At 38.2% G+C, this 13,497-nt stretch overlaps 1 protein-coding gene across 1 annotated transcript; it reads right to left on the bottom strand.

Moving 5' to 3' along the window:
• Positions 1-8,746: 8,746 nt before the first annotated feature.
• On the bottom strand, positions 8,747-13,208 carry LOC308260909 (uncharacterized protein C15orf61 homolog; the record flags this gene model as incomplete). The annotated part of the gene is made up of 2 exons (XM_080692536.1): positions 8,747-8,874; positions 12,863-13,208. The coding sequence occupies 2 exons, from the start codon at positions 13,206-13,208 to the stop codon at positions 8,747-8,749; spliced, it is 474 nt and encodes a 157-aa protein (XP_080548662.1).
• Between the last annotated feature and the right edge of the window lie 289 nt (positions 13,209-13,497).

Below are 13,497 nucleotides of genomic sequence, written 5' to 3'. Positions count from 1 at the left end.
GCAAGCTCTCTACAGTCAGGTGCCTCACCACTGAGCTCAGCCCCATGTTTTGGTTTTTGGTTTTTAATTGCACAGCTGGCTTTCACCCTCCTATGCCAGACTCCCACGTTGCTGGGATTATAGGTTTGTGCCACCATATCCAGCCCCAGCCCCAGCCCCAGCCCCAGTTGTGATTCAAACTTTCAAATTCGAGGGTCCTTCATTTTACAAATTTGGAGATTTAGAAGCATGTGAAAGTGAAATTTCGTCCCTCATTTCACAGTAAAGGCCATAATACAATGTTTAAAAAAGGTTTCAAGATAATTGCTCACTCCCGTGAATTATTGCCACCCAACTCTTAAACATCTGTATCTTTAAGTAAAAAAAAATTCACTTTCATTAAATGGAGTTTTATACTCATGTATATTTGCTGGAGTATTAATTTTTATTTTGTATAATTTTGTTCTTCTTTTAGGATTCCAGGAGACAACATTTTAGGTCTGATCTTAAATTATGTTCTAATATGAGAAGGGAGTAAAATGAGTAACTTGTGGTTAATAAATTCAACATTGTGTTTACAGACAGATTGTTACTGATATATTCCAACAGGAGCAGTAAAGGTTATGTCAAATAACTACTAAAAAAATCGTACTACGTGGTGTTAATGATGTTACCTTAACGTATCAGCTTCAGGGGCTGCATAATTGTTTCTGCCAACCCATAAATTTTTGAGTAACAACAAAATTATTGTGATTTTTCTTACTAAATAATTCATACATTACAAAGCATGTATATAACAAGGTCCATGAATCACTAAAGCATATAATGATCATCTATCTAATGACATATCTCTTTTCATAAGACGAATTCAAATAGATTTATGTATTTAGGTTAACTAAAAAATACTGGGCTTATAGGATTCATAATTCTATCACTGATAACAACAAAATACTTCAAACCTTCTTTAAGAAGTACAATTTCCACGACTCGCTTTTAAAAATGGAAAGCTTTTGTTTGTCAAAATTCTTGTATTTAAGCTACTTTTCATGAAGTTTTACAGTTTTTAAATTGATACAATAAATATCACTGAAGATAAATTAACAATATAATGGAATAGTACAATGTTCATAAACTGTATTTAAAATGATAGAGGTGCAACTAAAATAGCTATAAGCAACGCTATATAAAACCTCATGCTAGTAGTAACTGATATTCTTTATCTAGCAACTAGGATTCAAGAAAAGATATTTTCATTTACTAACACTTTACATGCTTTACTTTGGTCTTCTTTTAAATAATCTCAAACCAAATATATCCTCTGTGTGTGTGTGTGTGTGTGTGTGTGTGTGTGTGTGTGTGTATTGCTGGGGATCATACCCGGGCCCTTCTATTTCTGAGCTACGCCCCAGTCCTATTTTATTTTTTATTTTGAAACAGGGTCTTGCTTACTTCTTACTTATCAGCAGACTGGCCTTGAACCTGCGATCCTCTTGTCTCAGCCGTCTAAGCACTGGGATTACAGGTGTGCACCACTGAGCCCAGCTCCTTTACTCATTTTTAAATTTTTTTTGGGGGGGGCGGGTCTGGGGATGGAACCCAGGGGCATTCAACCTCTGAGCTAAACCCCTGCCCTATTTTTTATTCTTTATTTTGAAACAGGGTCTCACTGAGTTGCAGAGGGCCTCATTAAGTAGCTGAGGCTGTCCGCAAACCGCGATCCTCCTGCTTCAGCCTCCCGAATGCTGGGATTACAAGCGTGCGCCACCAGGCCCGGCTTTTAAAAATTATTTTAATTGTGGTAAAATACACTTGACCATGTTAAGTGTTCAGTTCAGTGGTATTCGGTACATTCACAATTATTATGCAGCACCAACACCACCCATCTACAGAACGTTTTTCATCTTGCCAAACTGAAACTCTGTCCCCATTAAACACTAATTGTGCATCCCTTCCCCCTCTTAATAGTTTTCAACAGCTTTATGAAGACATAATTCACACGCCGTACAGTTCTTTCATTTAAAGTTTAAAATTTAATGGTTTGAGTATACTCACAGAATTTGGCAACCATCACCGTAATTAATATTCAAAGTTTCATCACCCCTAAAACACATCCCCTACCCCTTGGTGGTCAGCTCCCACTCCCTTCTCACTCCTTGAACCCACTTTTTGTCTCTATATATTTGCCTATTTTGGGCATTTCATGTAAATATAAGTATAAAAGGCAACATGTAGCCTTTTACGATGAATGTTTTCAAGTATGTCAATGCTGTGTCACGCATCAATTTGAGATTCATTCCTTTTTTACTCTATGACTGTGACATTTTGTTTATTTCACCATCAACTGATGGATATTTGAGTTTTCCATTTTTGCTAGTACCAATAATACTAACACAAATATCAATATACAAGTTTTGTATGGACATGTTTCCCCTCCAGAGTATATGCCTAGAAGTAGAATCACTGGATTATATGGTAAAATCTTATTTAACATTTTGAAAAACTGCTAAACTTCCTCAAAATAGCTGTATCAATTTTATATCCCCACTAGGAAATGTATGAAGATTCCAATTTCTCCACACCCTCACCCACACTTTTATTATCTTTCTTATTATAGCCATCCTGGTGAATGTGAAGTGGTATCTTATTTCACTGTGGGCTCATTTCGAATTTCCCTAGATGACTAACTGAATATCTTTGCACGTGTTTATAAGCTGTGTATCTTACATCTGTATATATTATAGGCTTGTGAATCTTCTTAGAGATACACCTTTTTAAAAAAAATATATATATATATTTCAACTGGGTTATTGAGTTTTTTTTTCTTTTTTTTGGTGGTGGCACTGGGGTTCCTGGAAGCCCTTCTACCTCTGGGCTACACTCCCAGACCTATTTTATACTTTTTTATTTTTGGAAACAGGGTCTCTTAAGTCAGCAGGGCTGGCTTCGAACCTGCGCGATTCTCCTGTCTCCGCCTCCCAAGCGCAGGGATTACAAGCGTGCGCCACCACGCCCGGCAGGTTGTTGAATTTTAAAAGTTCTTTTTATATGCTAGATATGAGTCCCGTATGTGATATATGATTTGCAAATACTTTCTCTCATTCTGCGTGTTGTCTTTTCATTGACCATGTCCTTTGAAGCACAGAAATATACTTATTTTGTGGTACTGGGAAGTGAACCCAGGGGCATCCTACCTCTAAGCTACACCCCCACCCCTTTAAAAAAAAAATTGTATTGCTGGGTATGGTGGCACGTGGCTGTAATCCCAGTATTTGAAAGACTGAAACTAGAGGATCATAGATTTGAGGCCAGACTCAGCAACTTAGTAAACCCTGTTTCAAAATAATAATAAAAAAGGCTAAGGTGTTGCTCAGAGGTAGAATGTCCCTGGGTTAAAGCCCTAGTAATCACCCATCACCAATTTTTTTTATTTTTTTGAAAGAAGGTTTTACACCTGGCTGGAAATTTCTAACTTTGATGTTCAATTTATCTATATTTTCTTATGTCACTTAACTTTGCTTTTTTCCTTTCCCAGAATATAAGAACTTTGTAACCTCTATGTGAAATTGTTTCTTTATTAAAAAGCTAATGAAACATTTGGAAATAAATTTAGTATATAAACAACCTATTTTTATTTTATTCCAGTTGTATGAGTATGCTCACTAAGTGTCAGTGTAACTGGGGATGGAACCCAGGGGCATTCTACCTCCAAGCTACACCCCCAGCCCTATTTTTTATTCTTTATTTGGAAACAGGGTCTCACTGAATTGCAAAGGGCTTCAGTAGCTGAGGCTGTCCTCAAACCTGGATCCTCCTGTCTCAGCCTCCCAATGCTGGGATTACAAGCGTGGGCTACCATGCCTGGCCCTCAGTGTAACTATTTCAGCCAAATTTTTTTTTTTTTTTTTTGGTTCTGGGGATGGACCGCAGGGGCATTTTACCTCCAAGCCACACCCCCAGCCCCACTTTATTTTTAATTGGAAACAGGGTCTCACTAGTAGTGTCTTGCTACTTGCTGAGGCTGTCCTCAAACCTGTGATCCTACTGTCTCAGCCTCTCAAGTACTGAGATTATAAGCATGTGCCACTATGCCCGGCTAGCCACACTTTTATTAAAAGAAAAAAATTCAACATCTGATCTCCAGTTTATATTAGAGAAATAATCTGTAGTTTGGTTGCTACTTTTAATACTTTTTGTCAAGCACACAAAAATAGTATGAAAGTAAAATATAGTAATTATGATTTTTATTCTATTGATTGTGTACCTTAAGTAATTTTTCATTACTAACATAAGATTTAATAAGTATAAGTAGTTAAAGGTTCTGACTTGGCACTAGTCATTACCATGTAATCGAACTAGTAAAAAGGATCAGTTACAGCTGTGTTGATTACCACCTTATCTTTGAAAGGCAATTAAAGACTTCAATCATTGCAACAAGATTTGATTGTGCCGCCTTTATTGGGCATTGATCTTTCAGCAAAGTCCAGTTACATTTTCCATTAATTCACAGTAGCACAGTTTAGCTCGGATACCCTAGACTGTTGACCCAGGTGAGATGTCATGCTAAGTACTGGCTTAGGTTAAGATGCTCCCAAACGTCATGACTGTCTCAGCGCTGAGGGCTGAAAGGAGATGCCTCATCTTCCAGCTTTAGGATAAGGTTTCTGCTATCTGGATGAGCTCTTAAGTGAAACCAAGACACTTGCCTTTTATGTCCTACCACTCATTCAGACATCGTTCTTTAGTAGACTGAAGAGGTAGCTCATGAAGAATTATAGATGTTCTGCTTTTAGCTTTGGGTGAGTGTAAATATAAATGACATAAAATGAAATGCATTTAAATACATATGGCTTTAATAATTGTGCTGACATAAACAATGAGCAAAACTAGTGTACTAATGGCCAGATATGTGTGATGAAAGAAACTGGAACTATTGGTATAATTTGTTAAGTTAGGCCATCAACACTAAAAAACTAGTAATTTTATCACCAGTCTCTTTCGTACTTAAAACTATGTTAGTGTACCTTTATAATGCTTCATAACTTACCCAGGAACTAAAAATTTTGCCTAGAAATATCTTCCAACATTGAAGAATCATCTGTATAGAGATAAAAAAAGAAATGCAAAGTGTTGTAATCAAGGTTTTGTACATCTTCATTTAAAAAATATTTGCCTAGCAGCGGGTGTGTTGGCACACCCTTGTCATCCCAGCATTCGTGAGGCAGAGACCAGAGGAGCTCGGTTCTCTGACAGCCTCAGCTACTTAGTGAGGCCCTTCGCAACTCATTAAGACCCTGTTTCAAAAATAAAAAAGTCTAAAAACTAGAGCTGGAGGTGTAGCTTGGAGGTACAATGCCCCTGGGTTCCATCCCTGGTACCGAAAAAAAAAAGAAATTTGCCTAGCCAGGTGTAGTGGTGGACACTTGTAATCCCAGTACTAGAAAAGCTGAGCCAGGACAATCACAAGTTCGTGCCCAGCCTCAGCTACTTAGTGAGACCCTGTTTCAAAATGAAGAATAAAAAATAGGGCTAGGGGTATAGCTTGGAGGTAGAATGCCCCAGGGTTTAATCCTCTGTACTGCAAAAAAGAAAAAAAAAATAATGCCCTAGATCATTGTGTGTGTGAGTGTGAGTGCTACTGGGGGTTGAACACAGGGACAGTCTACCTCTGAGCTATACCCCTGGCCCTTTATTAATTTTGAAACAGGGTCTCACAAAGTTCCTGAGGTTGGCCTTGAACCTGGTATCCTACTGTTTCAGCCTCCCAAGTATTGGGATTACAGGTACACACTACTGTGTCTGGCTGCCTGGATTATCTTAAAGATGAAATCCTATTAAAGTAGAGACAGAAAAGTTGCATTAGTTACCTAAGAAGTTTCCTGGTGTCCAGAAGGGTAGGGACCAGTCAGATCTCCTGCCCCCCTAGGTTAGTAGGCATGGGCACTGACACAATTACAAACTGCCTTCAATGTTCCTCCCTCTCATTTATTTTTAAAATAATTTTATTAATGAAGTCCTTTAAGAATATAAATACTGGGAACATAAGAATATGGGTTATAAAAATAGAGCTACTGAAATAAAACGTGTGCTTACAAGTATGATCATGATACATTTTAGGTTGGAAAGGTCTTTTGTTCTCACATTACGGGAGGAAAAACTTAAGACACAAAGTTATTATCCTTGGGTCAAAAAGAGAGCACTGATATTAAAAATAGATTCAATGTCCTGGCTTCCAGCATTAATATTTTATCCCCTTTAGGCTGCAATGTTTCTATGTAACATACAATTAAAAAAGAAACTTAAACCTTTATATTCAATGGAAAGCAATTTTCATACTAAAAGGTTCACTTACAAGACTTAATAAATCCAAAGAACGATATTTTAATTTCTGAACTATGTCCTTAGCCATCATTGAGTTCATCCCTCACCATGATCAACTCTGTAAGAGCAAGAGGTCTATTGATTTTCATGTAATACAAGAAAATATTACATTTGCTTAATTGTTACACAGTGAGCACATCAGACAAGAAATCAAGGCTCTGTTTAATGCTGCAAGCAGCAGAGAATTACAGAGATCAATAGGGTAGTTTGTCAAAGATGTTCTCCAAGGAGACTTACCTATCATCATATGGACAAGAAGTCACACTGAGTGTTGCTATCGAAAAACAGGTAAGCAGAGTCAGCAGTACAAATTATCAGAAATCAACAGGCCACTGTGAAGAGGCACCACCTCACTGGAAAGCTGTATTTATAGTCTGGTAATTAAAAACCATTTTATCAGCCTTGTGTTGGGACCAAACCTTTACAGCAAGTATTGACAAGATCGGCAGCAATGAATGAGCAGTATTTGACTTAAAACTTATGAGCTATAGTTAGTTAACTTTGTCTGTTACAGAGGAAATCAGTTCTGGCCTTCCTTGCAAAATGCTAATAGTCAGTTTTATTATTAATGAAGCTTAATGAAACACTCCTTTGTGCAAGCCATTCATTTAACTAGTGTCAAGTATATTCTTCTGAACTAAATATATTGGCGTAAGTACTTCTTTGATTAAAGTGCTATTTAGAGTTGCTCTTGGACAAGTGAACACTCCATATCTGGGGAGCAGCCTGCTCTCTGTAGTGCATCTGAAATTACTACCTTTGAGGAAGCTGGGTATTGCTCGTTTTTTTAGCATTTTCTCTTCAATCACTTCTACTCAGTTTCTCTACCGACTTGCCAGGAGTAAGCACCCAATTGTTGGTTAAATTTTATAAGATGGTTTTCCTACAAAAATGCATAAGCATTGCAGAGTATCAGCAACACAAAATTACATATCATGTATGTTTGTAATTATGGGAGAGATCATAAATCTCCAGTACCCACTGGTTTAGAAATTAAATAGTTCTTAGTTCCCCCTAAATTAATCCAAATTCTTGAAATTTCCATTTGTCTGGGTATATTGTGACTCCCCAAGGACAAAAATTTTAAATGATTTTGATTCAAAAATGCAATTAACTTAATAAAATTCTAAGGCAAAAGTGCCATCAGGTCTTTGCAAAAAAAAAAATTTTCTTTTTGGTGGTACTGGGGGTGGGATCCAGAGGCTTTCTACCTCCAGGCTATACTCCCAGACCTATTTTATATTTTATTTGGAAACAGGCTCTCACTAAGTTGCTGAGAGCCTCACTAAGTAGCTGAGGCTGGCTTCGAACCTGTGCGATCCTCCTGTCTCAGCCTCCCAAGTGCAGAGATTACAAGCGAGCGCCACCAGGCCCGGCTAGGTCTTTGAAATTTTAGCCCACTCCCCACCGAGTGTCTAAGGGTCTGTACCATTTTGGTTAAATGCTTTTATAAACCATTACCAAATTTATTTTTCTGGGTTGTCTTAGAAGATCTTAATTATTCTTATAGTTTTACCGGCATGCTATTTTAACTTTAACTTTTAGTAAGTCTTAATTTCATTCACCTTGTTGCACTTACATTAACCAGTTATTATGTTAAAAATACGAAAGAATTGGATCTTCAAGCAACAGATTTCAGTATTTTACCCTACCCCTCCTCCATAAAAAATTTCCATGCAAAGTCTGGCAGCTGGATGCTTTAGAGTTCAGATTACAATTAGATTCTCATCAATTTTGGATTTGCTAGTAATATAATATCATCTCTACCACAGAACTTAATATCCTTTTTCCCCCAGTGTTTTATATAAAAGTTTTTCCTCCCTCCTCTTTTATGTGGGCATCTATATTTTTCTTCAGTCTATGTAAATAGGTAATGCTGAACTACACAATCTATATACATTAGAATCATTTTTTTTAATCTATAGTTTAACCTACTTGTTTTTTTTTTATTTTTCTTTTTTCTTTTTTTTTTTTTTTTGGTGGTACTGGGGTTCCTGGAAGCCCTTCTACCTCCGGGCTACACTCCCAGACCTATTTTTACATTTTCATTTTGGAAACAGGGTCTCCTAAACCAGCGCGCGCGGCTGGCTTCGAACCTGCAAGATCCTTCTGTCTCCGCCTCCCAAGCGCGGGGATTACAAGCGTGCGCCACCAGGCCTGGCTAGTTTAACCTACTTGTAAGGAAACACTGGTGTGAAGCTTCAAGGGTCTGTAGTTCCCATTAGCTACACATTACGCAACATACCGCAATGTATGGAAGTTTCATCTTAAAGAACCAGACAGCAGAAAAAGATGTTTGTAAAAGTTTTATTTTAAAAGATCAAAAATAAATACTGCACATACACACAAGAGAAGATCCACTAATATTTATATTTTCCCGTGCATACTTTCAATACATGGCACCTTCATCTTCTTTATTTAGAAAATAAATTGTTATTGGTCCATAACTGGTATGTACAGTCTCTGTGACTCTGGCAAATAACCAGGAGCTAAGTCCATATAATAATGTTGGGATACCTAGAAAACAAATGAACGTGTTATTTGTGAGCATCAATACTTATTAATCATGTAGCCATGTATTTGTTGCACTACTATTCATATAACAATCTTCAGCAATATCAACAAATTATAAAGTTATAAAAATATGACAAGCACTGTCTATGATTATCTAAGAGCTCAATTTCATCTGTTTATTAAACATGGTGGCAATTACACGAATCTAGATTTTCAGAACTATAGATCAGGCTGATAAAAATTTCAATTCAAAGCATTTTCCTAATTCATTACCTTTAGTAATTATAAAATTGATTCTATATTCCTTTCACAAATAAGCAAATGGAGAATATTCATTAATTTGGTTGTAAATGCTCCTGATTAGCCTTGAGCTAAAATTACTGGGCTGACTTTACTGTCATTTAAGTTAGTAACACCAATGGCCAAAATAATTTTTGTACAACTTGAGAGAGAAACTGGGTCAAATGGTTATCTTTAAAACCCTAAGGCGAAACCTACCTCTAAAGAAGATTTTAGTGTAATAGGCATGAGAAAAAAATATATATACTCATTAGTATTTTTACAACTGATTTTAAAACAACTTTGTTTCAACCTATTTGGAAGAGGTATGTAGTAGACTCTAACACTTTTCTTCTCTGGATATTGCCACTGATAAGATTTTACTGCCTTGAGATTAGTTCCCATTTGTCCTATGTGAAAATAAACACACACTACCCGAAATGAATGAAGCACTCATATGCACACCGTACTGTACTGGACACAAGGCTACCTTTCACAATACCTATCTTCTTTAAGACACTAATTTAAAATCAGTAACTATTAACATATTAGAAACACGTGTACAAAACCACAAGCACACGAATCAATAACAAATATTGTATGCTATGCACAAGTATTAATTTTATTGTTCCGTGTGAGAAATGGGCAGAAAGAGATAATTTAAAAGCATAGCTGCACATTTGGAAAATCACTTTCCTTCTACTTAATAGAGAAATGAACACATGTTCAGGACTGATCATATTGCTAAAATTTTATCTTATTTTTCTGCAAGAATATATTCACTGTTATGTTCTTTTTGAATGTGTGTGTTGGAATACTTTGTGCTTACTCCCTGAAGCCGTATCCCTGCCTCTGTGATGCCGAGATCAATCAGGAGAAGCAGCAGTAGCTGGCAATGAGAAAGGGGGAAAAGAAAGCCGATTCAGGTTGCTACTTGTCTATTTTTAGGAAGATACTGGGTCAGAGTTTATTATCACAGGGTTCTCTAGCATCCCTATAAAACCTTTTACAAGATATTGCCTTCTATGCCCTGATAATGCCCCCCAAAATCTGTAAGTACTTCAAGGTCATGTCACAAAAAACAGAATAATAAGGCTATTTATAAATCATTTATCCAAAAAAGCAAATGGCACAGGCACGGAGGAGAGGAGTGGACAATGAAGTTATGAACAAGATTGGTGGAGTGAGGAAGAAGCAATGGGCACAGCTGGAAAAAAAAAATCAAAATAATGCATCATAACTCCAAAAGCTGAAAATCAATAGAATGAGATGAAGGAGGAGAAAGGAAAAAAAAAAGCCTCTAGAAGCACTTATTACTTTTCTAAACATACTGAGAGTAAAGTGTATAAAATATGCCTTTTAAACCACTACTAAGATATTAATTTAAGGAATGATGGTAACACTCTAATGGTAGAGAATTTTGTTTTATACTGTTTATCAGTTTTCAGTTAAAATATTAATACTTTAATAAATGTATGCTTTTGAAAACTCATACAAATAGCCAATGTCTTTTCAGAGAACTGATTAAAGATTACAAATTCAATTAATAGCCACATTATCTCTTATTAAGAAGTAACTAGGCAATGCTAGAAATCAGTAATGCTGTATAACGGGATGGAATTGTGATATGGGAATTACAAATTATATGTTTCTTTTTTGCTATCTATTTATGAAATGCAGTTATACTAATAGACTAAATGGGAAGATTTGCCACTTCTAATAATTAATACCTAAAAAATTTCATTTATGTAACACATGTCCTTTAAAGTCTATAAGATTCCATGAAAAATTAATTTTCAGACTATTTGAAACACATTAACATCAAAATAAACTTGAAAATCAGTTCCTTGCATAATAATTCATTTTGAGTCAGCTGAACAGTAGGTAAACCACTGTCAAATTAAGCACTTAAAAAAAATTAGAACTTCGTAGTAAGTCTCTGATTACCCATTCATTCCAATGGTAAGTTGCTTTTCTTAAATCTCAATCTATTTCCCAGCAGGACACTCAGACTGATAAACCATCAGTAAAATGTCAGCTTTCACTGAAGGAGAGGAGGAGAAAAGAAACAAATGGGTAAACAGAAATCTTTATTACTTACAAAATGGTAAAATGAATTACTCTGATAATGACTAATTTGGAAGGGAAGAAAAGGAATAACATCCTTACTCTTCGTATTAATAGAATATGTACTTGATGATCCAGAGGACCAAATGTACATCACAGAATAGTAAAGGACTCTAAGAGATCCTCTTCCTTCAGACAAAGTAAAAACTGAATAGTCAAACTGGCTAATACAGTACCCTTTAAAAAGTCCAGAAAAAGATGTTCTTTATCAGTGTAAGTCACTTTGTATTAAAGCACGAGCAAAAGAGTTTTCCTTTTTGTTGCCCTTAAATTCTTATTTCCATTTCAGCAGGATTTGTAGAACTTCCAAAAGACAATACAGACCATTAAATCGCTCTTCCACATTAAAAAAAAAAAAAAAAAACTATAAAAACAAACTACAGCAATTGTTTCTTTTCTCAAAAGGTTTTGGTTTTCTATGTGGGAATATTCTGGGTTTCCTACTTTCTTTGGATGTGCTAATATCCACGTCCAAAAGAAAGCTCTTAATTATTAAACAAAATGGTGTTTTAAATTGTGACAATTAAAAAAAAAAAACATTTAGCTCAAGGTTTTCTTATAGCTTTGCCCCTATACTTTCCCAAATCTATTATTCCACATTTGGGACAGAATATTTCCTTCTGATTCTGAAAATGCTAAAACTTAATTCTTGGTGAGTCTAGTTATTACTCCAGTCTTCCCAAATACTCCTGAATTGAATTTCCTACATCGTCTCACTCTTTAACCTCATACCAAGCTGAAAATTGGTCCTGTATAGTCAGACAAATAATAAGATGTATTTTTAAAAGATGAGACGCTGCTAAATAATGTTCCCCTTATTGGATTAAGCCTGGGAGAGTCCCAGTGGATCAATGACTCAAACATCCTACCAGTGACATATGTGTTATTATAAGAAAAATACATGTGCTATATTTGAATTTTATGATTACACACTAGTACAGATGCTCAATGTTTAGTTTTAATTTTTGTTTAAAAATCTAGTTCGGTAATATGGCTCAGCTCCCATGTCTAGATTCTGAATTACCAAAATCTGGATTCATTTTCTATTAGCTATTTATAGGTCTAAAACATCGTGAGGCCTTAAACTTTTCCCTGACCTTTAAAACGTCCTGTCTATATTCAGGCCTCTTTAGTCATCAAATCAAAAGAAAATAAACACCCAGAGGCAGTAAATACTCTTTTTAAGAATTAGAATGTCTTCGGGAAAACATAGAAATATTTGAGAAGCAGAATATGTGTGTGTGTGTGTGTTCTGGGGATGGAACCCAGGGGCATTCGACCTCCGACCTCCACCCCAGCCCTATTTTTTATCCTTTATTTTGAAACAGGGTCTCACTGAGTTGCAGAGGGCCTCGCTAAGTAGGTGGGGCTGCCCTCGAACCGCGATCCTCCGGTCTCAGCCTCCCGAATGCTGGGATTACCAGCGTGCGCCACCGCGCCCGGCTAGGCAGATTCTCTTAAGTGCCTTTTAGGTAACTATGTCTGGCGAAGAACCCTTTCGTGTTTGGGTAAAACAAACCTGCCGGGATTTCGTAGGAACAAAGAAACGTGCCGAGGCCGGCCGGCCCCGCCCGGCGGCACTCACCGAGGTTGAGCACCTTGAGCGCCGTGAAGAGGCGGTCCTGCGCGCCCAGGTCGCGGCGGGCGGCCCTGGAGCAGTGGTACTTGATGAAGGGGAAGCAGCCGGTGCGCAGCACGTGGTAGTTGGCGCCCTGCACCGGCCAGTTGAAGTGCGAGAGGCCGAACTGGTCGTTCTGGACGGCGCTGTAGGGCACGCAGAAGGACGTCCAGGGCGGCAGGCGCCGCTGCAGCAGGTGCCGCGTCAGCACCTCCGAGGCGCGGGGCTTCGGGCGGCCCGCGGCGCCCCGGGCCCAGGGCCGCCACAGCAGCAGGTGCAGCGCGGCCTCGTGGGCCCTGCGCAGCGCCTCCATGCCCGCCGCGCCCCTCCGCCGCCGCCGGCCCGGGGGCGGGGCCCGAGCGCGTGCGCATGCGCGAGCGCGTGCCCGCCCTCCGCCCCCACGCCGGCAGCGCGCGTACGCCAGCCCCGCCCCCACCCGGCCCGGGAGCCACGGCGCATGCGCGCGGCCTCTGCCGAGGGGGCGGGGCGGGCACACCTGCGCCTAGGTGTCACCGAGATCCGTGTAGCCCTGGGCCCCAGGGCAGATAGGCGGAGGATTTTAAGCACTTTGGGTATAAGTAAAAATTATCATTTAAAGCAAT

This window comes from Muscardinus avellanarius (assembly GCF_963383645.1).
Source record: "Muscardinus avellanarius genome assembly, chromosome: 3".
Taxonomy (NCBI): Eukaryota; Metazoa; Chordata; class Mammalia; order Rodentia; family Gliridae; genus Muscardinus; species Muscardinus avellanarius.
Note: the sequence above shows the minus strand (reverse complement) of the source record. Positions and strands in the feature narration are given on the sequence as shown.